Source organism: Asparagus officinalis, chromosome 2, assembly GCF_001876935.1.
Source record: "Asparagus officinalis chromosome 2, Aspof.V1, whole genome shotgun sequence".
Taxonomy (NCBI): Eukaryota; Viridiplantae; Streptophyta; class Magnoliopsida; order Asparagales; family Asparagaceae; genus Asparagus; species Asparagus officinalis.
The window spans coordinates 81,895,603-81,918,739 of record NC_033795.1 but is presented as its reverse complement, the minus strand read 5'-3'; the positions used below and the strand labels follow the sequence as shown (position 1 = coordinate 81,918,739).

The window sequence follows — 23,137 nt, the reverse complement described above, 5'->3', positions numbered from 1 at the left end:
CTGCGGTAGGACAACAAACACAAAAGCACCTGAAGATGACAGAGGTATGTGTATAATCCAGACACCTTTTAGGCACAATCGAATCTTCGTTTAACACCCACTAATGACACGACCGTTCATCCACAGATTTTGGAAGAGCTCAAGAAAATGAAGGACGTAGCCCTCCCTATAGCGGCCATCAACATCATCTCTTACATGAAATCCATGGTCTCCGTCGCATTTTTAGGCCGTCTTGGCCCCCTAGAGCTTGCGGGCGGTGCACTAGCCATCGGTTTCACCAATATAACAGGCTACTCGGTCCTTTCAGGCCTTGCACTTGGCATGGAGCCCATATCTTCTCAAGCCTACGGTTCTCACAACTTCGCATTGCTCTCTTCGACCCTTCGCCGTGCAGTTCTCATGTTACTGCTCGTCTCCGCTCCTATAGCTGTCCTCTGGCTTCATCTCTTGCCTATACTCTTATTACTGCAACAGGATCCTTCAGTCGCTTCTGTTGCAGCTCAATACTGTCTCTTTTCACTCCCTGATCTTATCGCAAACTCCCTTCTTCAACCAATACGAATTCACCTTCGATCACAGGGCAACCCTCAGCCTCTCATGTACTCCTCCTTGCTCTCTTCTCTCCTACACCTCCCCCTAACCTACTTCCTGACCAAAACCCTGGGTGTCCCTGGTGTTTCCGTCGCAGCATTCGCTACCAACTTCAACACGCTACTATTTATTCTCGCTTACATGGTCATCACCAAAACAAGTGCTGACCACAAGAGCGAACACCTCTACGACGCACTGCCATCAAAGGACACTAGTTCACTGAAATCAGGTTGGGGCCCGCTCATCAAACTAGCGCTGCCAAGTTGCCTAGCAGTTTGTCTTGAGTGGTGGTGGTACGAACTAATGACATTGGCTTCTGGGTACCTGAGCAACCCCAGAGTCTCACTGGCAGCATCAGCAATTGTCATTCAAACGACCTCGCTGATGTACACGCTGCCAACAACGCTGAGCACCACCGTGTCGTCCCGGCGTCGGAAACGAACTCGGTGCAGGCCGGCTAACTCAGGCCCGTGCCGCCGGCTGCGGGGGCTATGGGCTTGGCCGCTGCAGGCTCGTGCATAGCCTTGCGTGGCGCCACATTGGGCCGAGAGGCATGGGGGAGGGTGTTCACAGATGACACAGAGGTTCTTAAGCTGACGAAAACCGTGCTCCCGATAATTGGGCTATGTGAGCTTGCCAACTGTCCACAAACAACAGGGTGCGGAGTCTTGCGCGGCAGTGCAAGGCCCTCCACCGGAGCTGCAATAAACTTCTACTCATTCTACGTAGTAGGGGCACCGGTGGCCTTGTTGCTGGCTTTTGTGTTCAATCTGGGCTTCGTTGGGCTATGCATCGGGCTTCTAACAGCCCAGATAACTTGTGCAGCGCTGATAGGGGTGGTGACATGGCGAACAAATTGGCACAAGGAGGCGATGAAGGCAACGGACTTGGTCGGGAGAGGGGAGGAAGAAAATGAGGAGGTGGTCAAGATGGTCAAAGAAGAAGGCTCGATAACCGTCGCGGGGAGAGGAGGAAGCGGTCAGTTTCTGGAAGAGGCGTCGGGTGCCGGGGACGTTGAAGGGGGCGGACGGTAAAGAGGAGACCATTGGATAATCGGACCTGTGACTGGAATAATTCTGTTCACGTAAATGTTCATAGGCATCATTTACATATAGTTGTGATAGTAATTGTCTGTATTTTCGTGTCTGCGTGAATTTGATAGCAGAATATTAATATAACAACATCTTGTGCGAGAGAAATTGAGGATATTAAAAAAAAAATTATGAAAAAGGAAATAATGTAGAAATATAAATGAATTGACAGCTTAGACATCAGACTACACTTGTAGTTTATTGCCAATTCTAGCTACAGAAGACTTTTTCTCACAAACTTTTCATCCGTGTTAGCTTCCTCCTCAGGTGAGTCTCCTAATTTACCACGTAACCACCTCAGGTGAGTCTCCTCCTGCTCCATCAGAGCACCCGCCTCAGATAAAGACTCCTCACGCGTGAGGATTCCTCTCACAAAGCTTCTTTCCATTTTTTCATCACAGACCTCCGAGTCAAAACTCCTGACCGGTGCGGTAGCTGCTAAAGCGACAAGCACTCGGTCTTACAAGCTTTCACGTCCTGAGTTTACCCACACATCCACCTCAATTCCCACTTCCGCAGAATCCAGCTCTTCTTGATAAGCCTCGCGAGAGAACGCTGCGTAGCCTAATACGGTAGAAAGCTAACATGGGACTCTAGCGAATCGTGTGGGCACGCGACACAGCGTCTCGCTGTAGCGACATCACGAAGCAACCTGTAAATGTCAGCAAAGTGCTGCATTCCCCCGAACAACTGGGACTCTTTTGGTTCTGGGACAGGAGCTTTTTGTGCAACAGTCCAAATTGAGGAGGTGGGGGCTGGTTCAGTCTCCCACGGCTCGCCCAGCGTTCCGCCCCCATGGTCCTCAACCGGACGCTTCTACATCAGGATCACGGCGCGTAGGACAAATAGAAAGGAGGGAGGGAAACCGAAAGGCAAGCCAGCCTCGTCATCCGAGCTTTTGTTTGCCCCCGGGTCTCTGGAGTCTTTTTTCGAACCGGCTGATGTTTTGTAGTTTATACTCTGAAGGACCACAGGATCAGCTTGGAAACGCACGCCTCGCGTGTTTGTAACCATTCGGGGCTGCACACCTGTACCATTTCAAAAGGTCGACCCCTCGACACGAGCTTATTGCCAGTGGGTTGTTAAGATGGTTTCGTTTTGGAAGCACTTGTCACCCAACTTGCACAAAAAGTCGTCCAAATGTTCTAATTCTTGACTAAACAGTCTTTAACAATACAACACATCGACAATGTCGATACTGACTCGTCTGAGAATTTAGATGTTGACAAATGGAAGATTGGCCATATTTGGTATAAGATCCCGTGCCCGAAACAAGCAGCTAGGAGTCTGCCTCCCCGGTCTTAGAAATTCCGTCAGAGTACCGTCCTCCTCCTCCCCTTTCTCCAGGAATATTCGCCTTCAGTATCACCAAGACGGTCTGCTCTTTCGAGTGCATTGGTCTAATCTAACATACGGGTTACTTTCAGTGAAAGCTGTGTCATTGAAAGTAGGCATAAATTGGTTGAATGACCACCCTGTTCGCCTATGACGTCTCAAAAATCTAAGGGGGGAAATATCAATGAAGATTGATCCATGACCATGTCAGCGCACGGTCGTTAAGTTTTTAGATTCCTTTCAACCACTCTACGCATTGAAAACATTACTGAATACAGCACGCTTAGAACCAAACAATACTCTTGCATAGCTTCATAATTAAATCTTCAGACAGATTTGAAGAGTGTGGTGAAGGCAAAGAATAGAAGATGCAAACGCAGAAATGGTTCAACCCTGAATTTGAAAATATAAGTTAAAAGAATAAATTGCTCGAAGAAGCTCTTGTCGATGGGTCATGATTATTAGTTGAGAGGTCAAGGTTTCAACCTTAAAAAGGAAGTGCATAAATGACCCCCTTTGGTGTCTATGTTAGTACGGGCTAATGTCTCCCCTCTGCAGAGGCAATTATAGCACATTTTAGTACACGTTACTTGCATTTTGTTTTTTTTCACCGGTTAGATTCACTACCCACAAACAAAGTATCATATTCCATAAATTAGCCCAAAGAAGCAGGTGCTGACACTCCATAGGCCCAACTGCATTTATATATTATGAAGAATCAAAAAGTTAGCCACAAACATAGAGATACAACAGAGTAAGAACAAGATATATTATTAATGACATTCTTTTCTCATAAAAGAAATGATTCCAAAGTGATACAACAATTTCTTATAGGTAGACGTAAACTGTATAACAATTCCCTCAATTCAACTGCCGAAAAATGATTTTACTCAGAAAGTTGCATAATTTACCTTGAAACAGTCTTCTTGAGGCACAAGAGTTGTCCACATTTTACCCTCCTTATTCAAGCCGTTCCATCTGTATAAACAAAAGACAAAAGGTACTTATCTTCCAAGTTATAGATAGGCCTCACATAGATCCATAACATTTTGATTTTGTGGAAATATTTCATAGATTAGAAGGCAGTTTACATAGATTTCATAAAACTCGTATTGAGAAACTATACGTTGATTTTGTGGAAATTCACGCTACATTTTCTTGATATTTCTGATCGAAATTTTAATGTTGTGGTTACTCTAGAAGGAACTTGAGATCCATCTTGAATAGTTATTAATTTCAATGATCTTATATATATGGAAATAATGAGTATGAGGTGGCAGCTCATTTTGCTAACTAAACTACCAAGGGATCGTCATGTGATGAGGCAATCAAAATATTTCAAAGCAGATATTAAAGCATCAGGAGAAAGAATTGTCATCATATGATTTTTTTTACTTTTTATTTTTAGTAAATGAATAAATTTACTAATGGAATGAAAGTATAGAACAAAAGCTCAACAGAGCAATGCAAGATAAAGCAACAGCTTACGAAAAAGCTAACAAATCTAATTATCAAATATATCTGGTCAAAACCTCCCTCTTAATGGGGAAAACCATATATCTAGCATCAAAAGACTTTCGTGCAAAAATCCTAATGTTTCTCTCACACTATACGTGATACACCACAACAACAATACTAGCTTTTAGAATTCTCATCATATAATTTTATGAAGGTGGTGATGATCCATAAATACATCAGGTAAATATTGGATTTTCTTGTTTACGTGAATGACTTCCTTTCTGATATTTTGCCATATAGCCACATGTCCTCAATGGATTCATTGCATTTTAGAAGTAATCCTGGCACCAAATTCTGAAGCAATTTAGGTTCTATGCATTACGATTTAGTTTCTTTAGGGAACAACTCTGTATCTGAATGTTTTTAAAGCGTCAAGATTTAATATCAATAACACCTTAATGGTTTATTGAAAGCTGAAAAAATAAAATTCTTCAATTCTTTCTCCTCATGGTTTCATGCAAGTGATTTTTGGCCTTTGATTATAAGCTAACACTCCAAGTGAAAACTTCTCAGGAGGTTATCCATCCTAAAATTGCTCCGTTTAAACTCTCACTTAATTATGAAACTTTTCGGTTCGTCAGAACTAATAAGAGAAACTTAAACATTTGTGTCATCAGAACTATTAAAAGAACCTTCTAGCATCTGTCATGTGAAAAATTTGCCATCTTTGGGATTAGTACACTATCCCCGTGATAGAATTTGGCATTTTTGACAGGTCAATCAATCAACCAGACAACGTAGGATTCTAGAGGTGCTTCGTACTGATTCAAAAGATGGCGCCCAACCAAGCATGGAGGTGCAGTGAACTATTTTCATTTGTACAGAACTTAGTATTATACACTTTTGAACGATGTTACTCTTAGACCGTGGGTGGGAACTTTTACAGGAGATCACCACCCTGACATGGCTTTTTGAGCTTGCTTAGTTACAATGTTTTTCCATAATACTCTTGAAAACTGCTCGCTTATTTCAGTTCATAGAAATTATTATATATTAAATAACCATGTAAATGTTTGAGAAAGTATATATTGAGAACTATGGCCCCGTGTTATCAAGGTTCAAAGCGCAATTTGGGAAGCAAAGTCCCTTACATGCAGTCATGCGCACCATTAGAAAGGCCAAAGGCGGTGCACGCACCACAGTGAAGTGAGGCGCACACTCAAACAGTCAAGTACTCAGGTTCATTAATACATTAATTAATTAAACTCAAATATCGATATGCAGGAGGAAACAGGGTTATGTTCGCTAACAACAATACCAACAGTCAAGTACTCATTAATAAATTAACTAAAATAAATTAGCTATCAAACTGAAGTACTCAATAACAGTGAATTATTAAAGCTGCTCCCCTAACAATGCCATTAACTACTCTACAATTTCATATTGTTTGAGATATTTCAGTCAATCATCACTAAGCTCTAGCATTATAAGTCTATGACAAGTTTAAAATTAATTTTTTTCTAAAAACATGGTTGAAAACAATGTTTTCATAACCCACTAAGCTCTAGCATTATAAATGATACACTATTTTAGATCGCCAGCAATCAGGTATCGGATTGCATAAACATATCATCAATAACAACTTCATGATTTTGCTGCAATTTTCAATCGCACTTTTCGATGTCGTTCTTCCCAACAACAAAGATTATTCAATAACTTCATTTCTTTATTGTGAAGGACATAGCACTTAATCATCTTATGTGTGGTTTACCATATATTTTAATGAAGGCCAATAAATAATCACATCCATAGCTCCATGAATTAGTTCCATAAATAATTATTTGTAACAATTTATGTTCTTCTGTAAGTCGGGATTTTCTCAATCATGCAATTGTACATATTCTTTGGATCTTGTGCCCTACAAGGTAGTCAATCTGTTTCCTTCACGTTATATATAAGGATAATTTTTTAAAAGAGACCGAATTTGATAAATATATAGCAAAAACGAATGTTTTGCCAAATATTTAGCACAATCGACCTCTTTTTGTTTGGCCAGCTCACCAAAGCTGGCCAAAAAGAGGTCGATTTTGCAAAATATGAGTTTCAAATCACACGAGACTATTAGTCCTGTCCGTGTGTGTAGTGGTTATTAACCACTGCCTAAACAACACACACAAAACCCACGGGACTAGTAGTCCCGTGGGTTTTATGCACAATAGCAGATAGAGTTTGAATGAGATAATACGCGCTTAGTCCAAATGAACCTTTTACCTGAAACTTCGCACTACTCATGGACTAATTAATTACTAGTCAATGATGCTGTGAAAGAGAGACACAATATCATTAGTCCATGATTAGTGCATGATTAGTGAGATAACAACTCTATGCACAGCTTGGGTAGTAAATATACTATGTCTCTCTTTCACAGTATCATTGACTAGTAATCAATTAGTCCATGATTAGTGCATAAAACCCACAGGACCACTAGTCTTGTGGGTTTTGTGTGTGTTGTTTAGACAATGATTAGCAACCACTAAACACACGGGACTACTAGTCCCGTGTGTTTTGAAACTCATATTTTGCAAAATCGACCTCTTTTTTGCCAGCCTTGATGAGCTGGCAAAAAAGAGGTCGATTTTGCTAAATATTTAGCAAAATGGTTATTTTTGCTAAATATTTATCAAATTCGGTCTTTTTCAAAAAATTCTCCTATATAATCAGACCTTTTCGTAATCAATCATGTCAAAAACTATTTTGAGGGAGTCCACTTGCTCCCTCAACCCTACAACACTCTATTCTCTTTGAGCTTCAAATCTAAGATGAAAACTTAGCTGCATTCTGCTAGTCATTCCTGGGTCTCAAATATCATGAAAAAAAGATCTACAGATCACAAGATGCGTGATTCAAGTCATGATGTTGGCACAAGGTTAGATGGAGTAATCCAATAGCAAGGAAAGAGGAATATGTCAGGGAAAATTACAATTTTTCTCAAAGATATTCACTGATATCTCACTTAATGAATATTTATCCTATTAGTTACAAACCAAGTGAAGGTACCAAAACGTTTGAAGGACAATGGAAACTCATATTCGGTATTTTAGTGATTTCACTAAATCTATACTATTATATTAAACGTAATAAAAAATTGAATGAAAAGAGGACATGTTCTCGTTCTTTTTTGCTTCTAGAGTGTTCCATATCATACAACTAAGTTTTTCTTTCTTTTCCTTCCTCTATCTTTTTTGTTTTCCAGAATATTCCACCCCATACAATGCCACGAACATAGGATTTGGGCTCATATAATTAAATATCTATATATTTAAGTTCTAAAAGGAATACAAATGAAAGTTAATAAGTTTCTTCAAGTAAAAATAGTAACATGTGTAGCAAAAAAGGTCAAAAGAATGTCGAAGTATAAATATAAGTTTATTTATTTTGAAATTATAAATTTTTTGCATTAAAAACAAGCGCTCTATTCTATAACAAAATAAATAAAGGTTATATAAATGATATTATAAGTGACTAGAAATCTTTTTTTTCCCATGAAAAATAAAAGGATAGTTTGTTCAGGTTTAAGATCTCACATTATAGTTAGATCTACCATGTACTTTTGACACAAAAATTTATTAAAAATATTTTTGCATCTGTTGCACATGCATATGCACGTGCGACAATGCTGGTTTCATATTAAGATGAATGGGTTTCTGGATGGTTGGATGACTTGCACTGAAGTGCTATTCAGAAAAATTTCTAGCCCAAGTCCATGCATAGACAAAACATAATAACAAGACCACAAGACTCTGGTCAAGTATTCAAATTGAAGATTGGGATTAGTAAAGAGATGGAAAGGGCAAAAGAGGAGGTGAGGCCGTTTTTTTTTTTTTTTTTGTGGGTGTTTTTTATAAAAAACGACTGTATCTCGTTTTATTTACTGAAATCGACCCGTTTTCTCGCCACATCAGCGTCGTGGCGAGAAAGCGGATCGATTATTTTTTAATCGGCTTCGTAAACTGTCGGGGTTGGCAATCCCGACTGTTTAGTCGATCGCCTGCTAACAGCTTAACTAAATGGTCGGGGTTGAGAACCCCGACCAATTCGTAATGGTCCTATTTCGAATTGGTCGGGGTTCCCAACCTCGACCAATTGGCAGAGCCCAGCCAGCGCTGGGTTTTGCCACGGACGAAATGGTCGGAGTTGGGAACCCCGACCAATTCGAAGCTCATTTTTAATTGGTCGGGGCCCCAACCCCGACCATTAAGCAGAGGCCAAGGCCGAGGCAAAAAATAGTCGGGTTTGGCAAACCCGACTACTTATTCTGGGTCCCCTGCACCGTATAAAAGCCACCGTGACCTCATTCCCCTGATCCCAGCTCATTTCTCCGCCTCCCTCTTCTCTCTTCCGTCCGTTCTCCCAAAACCAAAGCTTCAGATCTCAAGTTTGAACTCGTTTCTTCGGTGGAAATTCAAATCAAAAGTTATCTACAACGTTTTTAGGTAATTTCTTCTACTCCTCTCCTTTTTTAACATGTAGAAATGTAGGATTTTTTCCTAAAAAATAATTTGCTAGGGTTTTCATTTATAAATGAATTTCGTGGGCTAGAGTTATCGCTGAAATTCGTTTGTATGATGATTATTATCGATGTAATTAACTTTTAGGGCATATAATGTTCAATTGTTCAATTTTAGGGTTTAGGATTTACAATTTGGGAATTAGGGTTTTTGGTTGAAATTATATGAGATTATTTGCATATTAATTTAATTTTTTATATTTAAATGATATAATTTTCTTTTGAATAGGTTGAATAATATGATGTTTATTGCTTGTTCTTATGGTGGGCAAATTAATTATGGGATGAATAATATGTCAATGTACGTCGGAGGGGTAACGACGCCATTAATGATCTCGGAATCATATAGTTACTACGACTTGGTTATGGAATTACACCGAGTTACGGAAATTGACCCACGAGAATACCGACTGAAAATTATATGCAATTGGCCCATAGCTATTGATAGAACATCCGCAGTGGAGATCTCGAACGATTATCATATGAGTATTATGTTTAATTTGGGCAAGTCGCAACAAACGGTAGAATTATTTATTGAAAAGTTGCCACATAATTTGTGCCAAATATTCAAACCTCCAAGAGAATTCTCACGCATGTTAGATATGAGAGTTAATTCCGATGGGTTTCTTTCTTCTTCGAATGAAATGGAGCAGGCTCAATTCGGTGGAACATCAAATGTCATGAATAACGAAGTCTCTTATGGAAATATGGGGCCGTTAAGTGGGGCATCAATCGAAGAGGATGAAAGAAGCAATGACTCGGGAGGTGAAGAACAATATAGTGCACCAGTTGATAGCATGCAATTTGTTACCCAAGATGTCGAAGATAATCCGGAATGGCCTGATGAGGCTTACGTTAATAATGACTACATTGAGTACGAAGAACCACCCCCCGACGAGTTTGAAGATGATGAGTGGATTCATTCTTCCACAGTAAAAGATATGTGCATCGGTGAAAGTTCAACTCGTAGAGGAGATGATGACGCCCCCTTTAAAGTTGGTGATTTATTCGAGACTAAAGACCAATTGGTTGATGCTATTCGTGAATACTCTTTCGAAAAGAATTTCAAGTTCAAGCAAGTTAAAAGCAATCGCACAAGTTATGATGCAATATGTTTTATGAACACACAAAGAACAGGTCTGACCGAGGGAAATGAAGCTGATTACTCATGTCCTTGGAAGTTATATGCATTTGCAGGAAAGAAACACAATTTTCAATTTAGGATCAGTGAATACTGCGGTGTTCACACATGTGTCAATCCAATATTAGAGCAAGATCACAGTGGTGCATCTGCCTCTTACATAGCGCGGTTGATTATGCCAAAATTAAGGAAGAAGCTTGATCTAACGCCCGATAATATAATTGAGAAAGTGCTTGATACCAAGTTCATTAAAATCTCGTATATTAAAGCATGGAATGCAAGAAGAATTGCGATGACAAAAATATTTGGTGATTGGGACAAGTCTTACGCGACACTAGCTTTATATCTTGATGCGATCAAAAGAAGTAATCCTGGATCTGAATACAAACTCATAACCAAAGAGATCGATCCGGGAGTTCATCAATTCACCTCTGTTTTTTGGGTATTTGGGCCTTCGATTGAGGGGTTTAAATTTTGTCGGCCTATTCTTAGCATTGATGGCACACACTTATACGGTAAATACAAGGGTGTACTGCTTGTTGCTACAGGAGTTGATGCAGATGGTGGCTTATTTCCTTTGGCCTTCGCCGTTGTGGAGGTCGAGAACAGTGAAAATTGGGAGTGGTTTTTTTCTTGCATTCAATTATATATTTTTAATGTGTTGCCTCCTAGAAAAATTACTTTCATATCTGATAGGATGAAAGGTATTCCAAAAGCATTGTGGAGGAGATTTGGCTCTCATCACCATCATCGCTATTGCTTACGACACATTAGAGCTAACTTCAAAAAGAGCTTTAGTCAGATTCATTTACAAAACCTTCTGTGGCAAGCGGGTTGTACGCCGGAAACATATGTGTATGATCGGATACGGGATCAAATCAAGGCAACATCTCAAGCTGCACATGATTGGATTGAGAGAAGTCTGGGCAGTGATTACGTCGACCGGTGGGCACTCAGTAAAGATGGAGGGAATCGGTTCTGCATGATGACAACCAATTGTTCTGAAAGCTTCAACGGGGTACTTAAGGGGGCTCGGGCAATGCCCATACAAGCGTTGGTTGCGAGGACATTTTATAGGCTCAATTACTATTTTGTCAAGCGGCGAGAGGATAGAGCAATGTGGGCCTCGTTCTTGACACCAAAAAATGAGGCGATTTTAGGAGCTCGAGTTAAGCAGGCGAGAGGCACGAAGATTGTTAGATTTGCTGTAGATGAATGGGAGGTTACAGACAAACATGGTCACAATTACACCGTCAATTTGGGAGGTGCACATTGCACATGCACCTGTAACATACCAGAATTGCAAAAATTGCCTTGTTCACATGTCATAGCGGTTACGTCCAAGCAATCGGGGGGTGTAAATATTTCGTATTACACATACGCTTCTGAGTGGTATCAATCAAGCAACTATAGAGAGGCATATAAGCTGTGTTTCCACCCCGTACATGATAGTCGTTATTGGCCACACTATAACGGACCGCATGTGGTGCCTCCAAGATCTCATTGCCCGACCAATCCAAGTAGATAGCAATTAATGGGTACAATTTTATACATTTGTAATTTCATTCTAACTCATTTATAGATCAATGCTTATAAAAAACTCAAACAATGCTTATAAATCAATGCTTATAGTAAAATCAATTTTTTTCTAACTCAATTATAGATCAATTAATGTATCATCGTTATATGTGCAGATATTTCAGTTATGGAGGCGGGTCCATTGACACATGATGTTCTTTATGACCAAGAGCGCCACCGATCCGCAAAGATAGACGCTGGGGAGGTAAAGTGCAGTTTTATTATTTTCAATTATATATAAATTTTAATGTAGTTGATTGTTACTGAACATTTGCACTGTTTACTACATGCAGGCCCCGAGTATTACTGTTGTCGATCATACCCGTGCACACTCTAGCTGGGAGTTGACGGATCCACAGATACAATATTATGTGCGTCAAGCCGGCTTTTTTGAGTGTTCACAACTTAAATGGGTAAGACTTGATTGGGCACTTTTGACGACATTAGTTGAACAGTGGAGGCCCGAGACAAATACTTTCCACCTGCGCCAAGGAGAGGCGACGATTACCTTGCAGGATGTTGGGGTTATACTTGGCCTCAGAGTAGATGGTGATGCAGTGACGGGCACCGATGACTTCCACTATGGAACTACGTGTGAAGAATTGTTGGGTCACTGTCCTACAATGAAGGGGGGAAAGATCAAACTCGAATGGTTAAGGAATAACTTTATGAATATACCAATCGATGCGACTGATGAGATCATTAAGAGCTATGCCCGTGCATATATTTTACATATGATCGGTACTATTCTGTTTCCGGATTCCACTAAGGATTCCGTGCACGTGAGATGGTTACCGCTTCTTAGGGACCTATCGGAGTGTGGCGAGTTATCTTGGGGAGTGCAGTGTTAGCCTATTTGTATAAGGAGATGACAAAAATAGCACTCGTACAAAACAAAGAATTGAAGGGCTGCCTCACTTTGCTACAGATATGGTCATGGGAGCGATTGCATTTGGGAACACCTGATTTGAGGGAGGCCCGCGCTCTCGATGGTCATATTCCTTTAGGCTGCAGGTATTATTAAGATGCATGTAACGTTAGTGTTTTATTTCAATATATACTAACACGTTGTATATAAAATAGATGTAATGTGTCCAGATCCTGGCAAACCTCTCCAAAGGGGCATGAAAACTTTTACAGAAACGAGCTTGATCAGATGGAGGATGAGCAGGTATAAAAATTTTAATATCTAAATATATTCAATTATGCGACCAATTGTTATCGATATCTAAATATATTCAATCAATATATCATAATATCTTATATCATAATACCTTCTTTATAGGTCAAATGGATGCCCTACGAGCTAGTGTTGGAGTCACTACCGGATATTTGCTGGGAAGGTGAGGATGTATGGCGTGCTCGCATCCCACTAATATGCTTTGAGATTGTCGAAATGCACGTGCTTGACCGTGTGCTTCAACAATTTGGACTACGGCAACATATTCCAAGGCCTGTGGAGAGAATAGAGAGAGCTTGGATAAAAGGTGCACATCGTGCTAATTGGGAAATAATTCGCCAAAATTACATCGGGAGGTGGGATTTAAGGGAGGAACAGGTAGTGATGGAGAGGGCTGATGCACCTAACCTAGGTGTGTACCTGCGGTGGTATTGGGGGATTACTCGCCGGTGGATATTTCAGGAAAACAAAGCCCCGAAGGAGTACATACCAAGAGGCCCAGTCGAGAGAGAGTTGGTAAGTGTATAAGAATAATATACAATTATTTTCTAAGTTTTATTTTCTCACCATCCACTTGATACTAATTTTCTTTCGGTTTTTATTTTATAGGTACAAGAGCTCGAAGAGCTTTCCGGAATGGCATATGGCGCATTGCGCACGACTACTGAGCAGGCGCCGAGGAACACGTTCCTTCGAATGATAAAAAAGATACGGTCGGCTCTTCAGAGGACGCGTAATGCAAGCCGCGATGGACGGGAGGAGCGACCAATTGAGTACGGTCGGCGACGTCGACGAGGACACACGGGGGCGGGATCAAGCCGTGCACATGATGATGAAGCTGGCGGATCACAGGCCGGATGTTCACAGGCGGATCGAGTCGACGCGGATGTCGTGCGCTCCCAACTTCACACACAACCGGACGAGGAACTTATCCGAGCTCACGTCGAAGGTGAACGGGGGGGAGAGGAAGAAGAGGGAGAGGGAGAGGGAGGGGAAAGGGCGTTGTTGATATTTGTTAAGTTTCGATGGACTTGATAGGATGTTTGTGTTTGAGTTGCAATTTGGACTTGATATGTTGTTTGTGTTGCGATGGATTTGATATAATGTTAAGTTTGCGAATATAAATTGTACGTATGATATTTATGTTTGTGATTGCATTGTGGATTGATAACAGGAGTATGATTGTATTTTAGCATGTGTTATTTGTGATTATATTTTGTACTACAGGAAGTATGAGTTTCCATGTGAATGTGGGCTGGAAGGGGTCTGCAAAATGGCCGGGGTTGAGAACCCCGACCATTTTATGCACCAATACTGCCTGCGTGTTTGGGCTCTGCTTAATGGTCGGGGTTGGGAACCCCGACCAATTTGAGATGGGCTCTGAATTGGTCGGGGTTCCCAACCCCGACCAATTCGTGCACTGGTTAAAACCAGCGGGGCTGAGCTCTGCCAATTGGTCGGGGTTGGGAACCCCGACCAATTCGAAATACGACCATTTCGAATTGGTCAGGGTTTCCAACCCCGACCATTTAGTTAAGCTGTTAGCAGGCGATCGACTAAACAGTCGGGGTTGCCAACCCCGACAGTTTACGAAGCCGATTAAAAAATAATCGACCCGCTTTCTCGCCACGACGCTGACGTGGCGAGAAAACGGGTCGATTTTAGTAAATAAAATGAGATACAGTCGATTTTGATAATAAAAATTTAAAATCGGGCTACAGTGAAAATTTGTTCTATTTTGAAAATACAGGAACTTACTTTTAACTTCTACAAACAGCTCGTCTTATCAAATTTAAACAGTAAATATTCCACACACTCCATGACGATAATATATTTGTCAACAACATAAGCCCATTGGAATAATTAAAACACAAATCATTCTCAGTTTTCATTGAAACGCAAAAGACAGAAACAGTATAGAATACCCGTCAGGGTCCAATTTTCTTAATAAAGAAATCGAAGCACAAAACAACTTTATTGGTAGTTTGTATCATAGGAAAAGAGCTAATTAATATTTACCTTCCAAAGGCCATCATTTAGATAGTGCATGGTATCAACACCAATCCCCTTGTTGATAGCTTTTCTGCAAATAATGAAAAAAAAATTTATGTGGTGTCAAAATATAAAAGCCAAACAGTGCAAATAGAAACTACTTCTCAGGCAACTACAGCTTGAAACATGCAGTGAGCCCACCAGAAAGACTATACTCCAATGAAAAATAAAGGTTTGGCAAAAAGGCCGAAGTTCACTGATTGTTATAGGTCACCAGCAGTCTTTGTATTAACAAATGTAACTAGAATAGAATGCAACATGAATAGTTTTGAATCCATATCACATAAACCATCCATTAAAAGAGGTCTGGATCAATTTATTGCTGCCTATAATCCCTTCCTCCTTTTCTTTCTCGTTAATTCTCTGCTATCTACAAGACCACAAAGGATGTATTTATTATCAATACAGCCAAAAAGGCTGAGGTATGTATGAAATGATATAGGTACCATAGAGTTATATGCCACAAACAAATTGAGATGTCATCCCATGGAATTGTCGATGCCAAGAGAGATGGTATTGACTCAGTTTTGGCAATTATTCCATGATAAATCTCCTCCATTGCAGACATCATCTCTGTTGCTCTTCTCCAGTTTGTCCTTTCACCTAGTTATATTGAGATAAACAACATTGTTGCACTCAATCCCACATTGTGTGCTAAATGGTTGCAGAAAATGCAACAAAGGAGGCTGTAGCTAGCAGTAGTAAACAATAATGCTAAGTTTTTTATTCTTCCCTTGCTTCCCTCATGTTGTAGCTCAAAGGTTAACATTTTGAGATCAGGAAAAAAGCCTCTGGATGTGAACACTTTTAGTTTTTGCTGGCATGCGAAAGGGATTCCTTAGCATGGAGCCTCTTCAGGTGTGTCCAATACATGTCACTCAAACATCCACCTGTGGCCTAAATCTATAGGAAACCGTAAGCTACATAAAGATTCTGTTGGTTTCGGATTCTAGAAATCTGTTTCCCAGCAAGTGCTTTCTGAGATCCAATTGTATGAACAGAGATGAGGATAAAGCACAACAATTTCTGAATTTTTCATTTTAACAGACAAACAAACCAAATATTTCTATACAGAATACTTACAGCAATCTCTTATAGACATCACATGTTAATTCATTTTCAATCTCTGATGTCAGAGAATTTCTTGTACCAATTTTACAAGAGCAACAGACCTTCAGTAATTTGCTTAATCTCAGTCTCTGGCAACTAACTAGTCAAATCATTTTTAAAAAAAAAGTAGAAATATGACAATAAAAGGCAGGATCCATAATCAAAGTCGCACAGTTCTATAAGAAAGTGTTGACAATAGTTACTGTACAAAAAAAGTATATAGGCCAAATGACAAGAGGCAAATATTCTCATGTAATAAGGAAATAAAGTAGCCAACAAATATTTGATAATTCCCGAGAGAAACCTACATGTCTTTTGCTGACATTTTTGTGAACCCGATTGCCAGAGCATGTTGCTTTCCTTCAGCCATTATTGCCTGAAATTCATAGGCTGTACAAATCAGTCTTTTATCAACTTTAAACATAGGAAACAGACAGCCAAGATGAAGTTCAAGGCGCACATTTATATTTATGTAACATGTATGCGTATTTGTACATAACAATGATGAGATAGCTGGCTTCCAAAAGTAAATATTCACCTAACAGGAACATACATCAATTTGTCCAACAATAATGACACAGACTTCTTTGGTCAGAGAAAATTTACGCGATGACAGTTGAACAAGGGAACACATAAACTAAAATAATTAGGTATAGGAAAATCACAGTAAAATATTAAATATTATTTGAAAAGCATTGAAGCCATGTACTACCCCACAGCACAGTAGCATCACAAGACTACCGTCTGGGACATCCAACATGACCTCCCATTCATGGCTTCTTAAAGTTACAAGCATTTGGATTTTCCATATGCTTCTACATCCTACCGAGTAGAAATAGAAGTTCAAGTTAACAATTCATTAATTTGAAAGAGTGACGTCGTACCACTGGGGATTCCTCGAGAACCTCGTCATCCAAAGCACCACCAGGGGATGTAAGACCAGGACACATTATGTTTGCACCAGAAAGGACAAATTTGATCGCACCTCTATCAACTTGTAACTTCTTCATTATTTCTGGGTCTGAAAAAAGGGTGAGGGAAAAATAATCAAATCACCATCTGTTGTAGGAGTGCCAATGCTGCTTTAGGCCAGAGGATAGAAAAACATGAATAATGAAATTGGTGCTAAGAACATCAAAGGTGAAAAGGAAACGTGAATGCATTGATCCTTCAATATTCCTAGGTCACACCTTCACAATATCCTCGCAGCATGTGATATAGTTCATTGAGATTACAACACTACAACAAAGATAAAACTCCTAAACAATAATGAACAAAGTGAAGAGTTCAAAGAGATAATACTTTACATTGATGAAGGAGCCTCAGTGTCGGCATGTAAGGGCCATCACGAATATTGAAAAATAGAGGCACATTGTTCACCACAACAAGATTCAAGTGATTTTGACTAGGGAAAAAAAACAATCGTTACAACGTTAGGAAACATTTTTTAACAGTCTATCATTCAAATATAAAAGCTACATGTGGTCAAAAGTAGGAATGCTCGACTGCACACAGTCATGCTGCTGAATTGGTGCAGATCCATGACAGTTAAAAGGACAACGCATTGGTCGGAACCAACAAACTAAAACATGTATAGTTGTCAGTCAAAATTGTAAAGGAAAATGTTCATTAATTATAAGATGCGTAAACCCACCGGCTCCCCTAGTAGGGAGATAATTCCACAAAGCATGTCTGCAGACCGTCTTAAACCTATGACCTTTCTTCTTGCACAAACATCCCAAGAAAAAGTTGATGAAACTATTTCGGGACAATCTGCTTTTGTTGTAGACTCATAAATGAGCACTGAACAATTTTTTAGAAATTTTAAATGGTATTGAACAGTTCCATCACAACCATGTAACGTGATATATGTTTAAACTAAAACGCTACCAAGGTTTATGGAGATTAACAATTGGTTGAATTGATATTCAGCGACAAAGGCTATGACTGGTAACTTGCAGCGTAGATAATTCTATTGTGCGGACTGATTATCAAAAATATCATTTTAGACCATGTGAATGGCTCGTGATGCACAGTCATCTGGATCTACTTATTCAGAGATATTGCAGGGTGATGCTAAGGTTGTCCTACAAAAATAACATATGAATATTGAAAGTCATCCACGTGCCAACAATCTCTTAGTATTTTCTCTACTGAGTTTATAATGACAAATGGATACTCCATGCCTCCCCTTCTTATACATTCATACTTAATTATTGAAGGACCAACATGATAGTATTTCAGCTATAACCAACATGGAAGTGCTTCAGTGTCAATCCTGGAGGATGCAAAAAATATATATGTGATAAAGATCTGGCCTACCATTTTGCAACAATGAGAGGTGATTTCTTTGGAAGCAGGTCATCCATAAGAGGCTCAAGGCCAGGATACTGACATAATAATCAAAAACTAATTAGAAAAAACACAATGTTAAAATCAAAGTCACATATTTCTTTATTTTCTAAACTGAGAAAAGAAAACAATCAACACTATATGGAATGGTAACCTCATCTGTGATGCTTTGACGTATCTTCCTCTGTACAGATGCTTTCACTTGGTTTTGTGCAGATATATCTTCATAAGTAAATCTGGAAAACAAACAGAAATGTTGATTAACAATGTTCCAATTCCACACAGGAAAAAAAATCATGGTCTTCAGTCAATGTTCCTATTGTGTCCCTAGGCCAGACCTATGATTTTTTGGGTAATTCCCCAACAAACGATTGAGATGTTATTAGTCCCAGAGGTTTTACCAAACAACCACTAAACTGGCTCTTAAAAGCATTTCAATGTGTAGTTATGATGTAATATGTATAATTTCGGAGTAAATCAAATGAGATAACTATATATCTGATCCACTACACAAAAAGTCAAATACAATCCACTGAAAACACTACAGGGTTGTTTAATTCAGTAAAAATTGTAACTGCGGGTGCAATCTGCAAAAACAAATATGTAATTGGAATTGAAGCTCTTGGGTTTGCTACAAACACGAGCTTTTTGCATCTGCAGTTGCAAAAATTAGTCATTTAAAAAAGGACATGGACTCAATTCAGCTGTACGCCTTTCGTGTAAAAACTAATCTTCAAGAGTAGTAAAACAAGCCTGACGAGGAACGGATTCTGATTGAATTTGAATTTTTTTTTTAAAAACATCGTTGGAAAATGGATCTGAGGGTCGGCGGAAGATGAATGAACAATATCGTGAATATACAGGGTGAACAGTACTTTTTCATTAAAAAAAGAAACTAAGATAAAAAAAAGATGAATTAAAACAGAATCACAGCATCTAACCTATGGATAAATAACTTCACACCTTGAAGAATCACTCCAAAATTCTCACATAAGCATAATTTTATTCATCAATCAATATCCTTCCTCATGGAGGATACAACTTATTTATAGAATGAACTTAACAATAAAGATAACATCAAATCACCTAAATCTTATCTAATAAAATTAAAAATATTATCCTAACCAAATATATAGCAGAAAACATTTATAAAGATAAACTCTCAAACTACAAATCCATATCAACTAAAATAAAATTTCCTATATAAAATCCAAATTAAATTACCACATAGAATCAACCCGCTCTTAATTTGTCTCGCACCAAATCTCCCCTTGTTAGAGGAAACATGACCTTGAGTTTTATAAAAGGAGTATAAAAATTTCCTTCAATCAGTGGGTAGTATTGTTGTAAGCACTGCAGGATATTTAAAATTATTTGCATAATTTGATAATGTATAGGTGGCGGAGGTTTTAGAATGACACGCTCTATTATCAAATTACTATAGAGTGAAAGTATCTCAAACAACATTTCAACTTGGATTCGGGGTTTGGGTTTGATTCAAGCTCGGCCTCTAGGTCAACCTTATGCTCAATCTTTGATTCGGACTCGAGTTCAAGTTCATGCTCTAAATATATCTTTTCATTTTCTTCTCCTTCTAGATCTTGCCCAGATTCGAGCACTGGATCGGCTTCATGATGTGGTTCTAGCTCCAAATCTAGTTCAGGTCCACTTCTGGTCTTGGTGTCAGCTCCGATTTTCACTCTGGATTTGACTTGGGTTCATATTGTAGATCAACATCTGATCGGGTCTAGGACACTTTTGTCTTGGGCTTTGAAGAAAAATAGTAATGTTTTCAATTGGATAACTAGAATATCTTCTTTAAAGTAGAAAGTTCATATGTGCCCACGAACGTATATATGACCAAGGACTAGAATAATAGTGAAACCACCAATCCTGAGTTTCTCCTTTTAACCTACACTTAGCATGCATATACATCTCTCAATCCGATAAATCATAAATAGTAAATAAATCTTCTAAGTCTTGCATCCAAAACTCAAAATCATATCTTTCTTCATATCCATCAAATCCATAAAAATAAGGCACATTGTCGAATTTTAAAGGACTAAATTCAAATTGTTGTGATGGAGGAAGTGGACATTTACCAATGGTTATTGTGGAGCGTTGAGCTTGATCCGATACCAATTGACAGGGAATGGATTCTGATTGAATTTGAAACTAAAAAAAGTAAAAAACGCCATTGGAAAATGGATATAATGGACGGCGGGAGATGAATGAATACCACTAGGTGAACAGTAAGCCTTTTTTATAAAAAGTAAGATTAAAAAAAGATAAATTAGGATAGACCGGATTCACTCACAGCATCTACCCTGTGGATAAATGGCTTCACACCTTGAGGAATCACTCCAGATTCTCACATAACTATAATTTTATTCATCAACCAATGTTTCGTGGAGGATACACTTATTATAGAATAAATTTAACAATAAAGATAACATCAAATCAGCTAAATCTTATCTAATAAAACAAAAAATATTATCCTAACCAAATATCTAACTAAAATATTATCTATATAGATAAACTCTCAAACTGCAAATCCTATCAACTAAAATAAAATCTCCTAACTAAATTTCAAACTAAATTACCAAATAAAATCTAACTCAATCTTAACTTGTTTTGCATCAGTGGCGACTGTAAATACAACTATCTTTTGGAAGTTACAATGGAGGTAACAATTTCAATTTCCACTAACCAAACATCCGTATAAACTTTTGCGGCCATGTTGCAAACATCACTATCAATTAGCTGTTTGTCAACAAGGGATCAAGAAAATGGCACATAAATTCAAAAGAAACTACAAAAACTCTAAAGAGAAACGGATTGTTAAAGAAAATGTTTTTAACCTATATACACCCGAAATGAACCATATTTGCAAAATTTTCCCTTCGAATCTACATACATATCACCTCATCCCCAAATTCTACCGCATTGAATTAAAATACCCCAAACCTAATGAGATTGGTTTCTGATGGTATAAGGCAAAATTTCCAACTAAACAACTAACAGAAAATTTAAATGCATCCATCGTAACTTTTTGGTTATTTGACTAAATGTGGTAGAAATGGAGGGTTAAGCAAATATCAAGATTTGGGAGTAAATCTTCAAATATGGTTGATTTGGGGGTACATAGGTAAGAAGAAACCTATTCCAAGTGTGTGTTTGGCAACTCCACAAAACTAGTTTTAGTGGGTGCAATCTTCGTCCAAAAGCTATCTTTTAGTTCGGTAATATTTGGACCAAAAATGAACTTGTTTTCTTTAGTTCAAATTCTAGCCTCTAAACTAATTCCCTTTTGGACCGACACCTATGTGGACCAACTCTAGCCTAGTTAAACTAAAACTAGTACAAAACCAACCTAATTTTGGAATTGCCAAACACCACCTAATAGTAAACACGAATCCTTCTAAAAAAATCCTTCAAATGCTAACGCTTATACTATTAAAGGAATGTTTACAGAAAATTCCTCGTTTTTCTGTTAGTTGTTGAGCTGGAATCTTCCTTCCACCATTCAAATACTAACCACGACCGATTTGGGATATTTTTTAACTCGATGTGGTAGAATTGAAGGGATAAGCAAACATCCATGTTGGGGGGAAATTTTGCAAATATGGTTGATTTGGGGGTACACAAGTAAAAAACAAACCCTACTAAGAACACTTCTTACATTCTTTCAACTCTTTCCTGCAATGCCCCCATTCACAAAAGTGAAACCCTAGGTTTAAAACCTCTATATATTCTACTAATAAATACTAATCCTGCTAGAAAAAAATTCCTTAAATTCTTCAAGAATTCAGGTCATAAAACATAACAGGGAGTAACCCTAGGACTATGCATTTGGGTTCAAATTTTCAAGGAGTACTTAGTATTCGCTACATAATACAATCCGGAACAGATAAAGAACGAAACTTTTTCGAAGAAAAAACATAAATTGTGCAATAAATTGATAGAAAAACTCACTTCTTGAACATCTCGCTCGATTCAACAGTTGCAGAGAGAGCGAAGAAAGGTCTCCGCTTTAATTCTCGAGTCCTGGCCGATGTTAATGGGCCACTATGGGCTTTACGTTTCTTTGCTCTGCCCAAGTCGGAAATCTTTTCAGATTGCCTCATGGGCCTCATTGCACCGGCTTTAAGGTTTTTATGATATTAGTCCTCAACCTATTTGCTATTTTGACGTTATAGTTCCTCAAATCTTCATATTTTGAAATCTGTCCCTCGAATCCTTAAAGTGCTTTAAAATTAGTCCTTTTGCTACACTTATCATTCAAAATTTTAGCCACGGTTGGGTCGGTGGCTATCCATAGACATATAGGCCCCATTTGGCAAAAGGTTAAGGAAGAGATGTTAAAAAGAATGATTAATGTACTTAGCACATTCAATTATCTGAAGGACTAAATTATTAACATGTTAAATAAGTTTTATTTTAGTCCTTGTGATCAGTTTTACTGTTTGGGAATAACAATAATTTTGAATATTTTTTTATAATTAGAAGAGTTAACTCTTAATCTTTCTAAATAGAAGTATTAGTAAACCCCTCATTTTGAGGGGTTAACTCATTTTAATCCCTCTAGAGGGGTTAGCTTAACAAATCTATATTTTTTATGTTTGACAAATTATGGAAGGTCAACTCACTTTAACCCTTGTATAGATTTTTTGTGCTTGGCG

General features: G+C 38.6%; 2 protein-coding genes across 2 annotated transcripts; one reads left to right on the top strand and one right to left on the bottom strand.

Moving 5' to 3' along the window:
• On the top strand, positions 7 to 1,790 carry LOC109831838 (protein DETOXIFICATION 55-like). The gene is given in 4 exon segments (XM_020399294.1): positions 7 to 44; positions 127 to 1,020; positions 1,022 to 1,069; positions 1,071 to 1,790. Coding segments are annotated over 4 exon segments (1,506 nt in total). The 5' UTR covers positions 7 to 35; the 3' UTR covers positions 1,626 to 1,790.
• LOC109831839 (malignant T-cell-amplified sequence 1 homolog) lies at positions 3,401 to 22,581 on the bottom strand. Its single transcript, XM_020399295.1, has 9 exons — positions 22,431 to 22,581; positions 18,610 to 18,691; positions 18,426 to 18,493; positions 17,411 to 17,508; positions 16,988 to 17,124; positions 16,412 to 16,479; positions 14,961 to 15,024; positions 3,929 to 3,995; positions 3,401 to 3,712 (listed from the first exon to the last, which is right to left on the bottom strand). Exons 1-8 carry the CDS (start codon positions 22,439 to 22,441, stop codon positions 3,978 to 3,980), a joined length of 546 nt encoding a protein of 181 aa, XP_020254884.1. The 5' UTR covers positions 22,442 to 22,581; the 3' UTR covers positions 3,401 to 3,712; positions 3,929 to 3,977.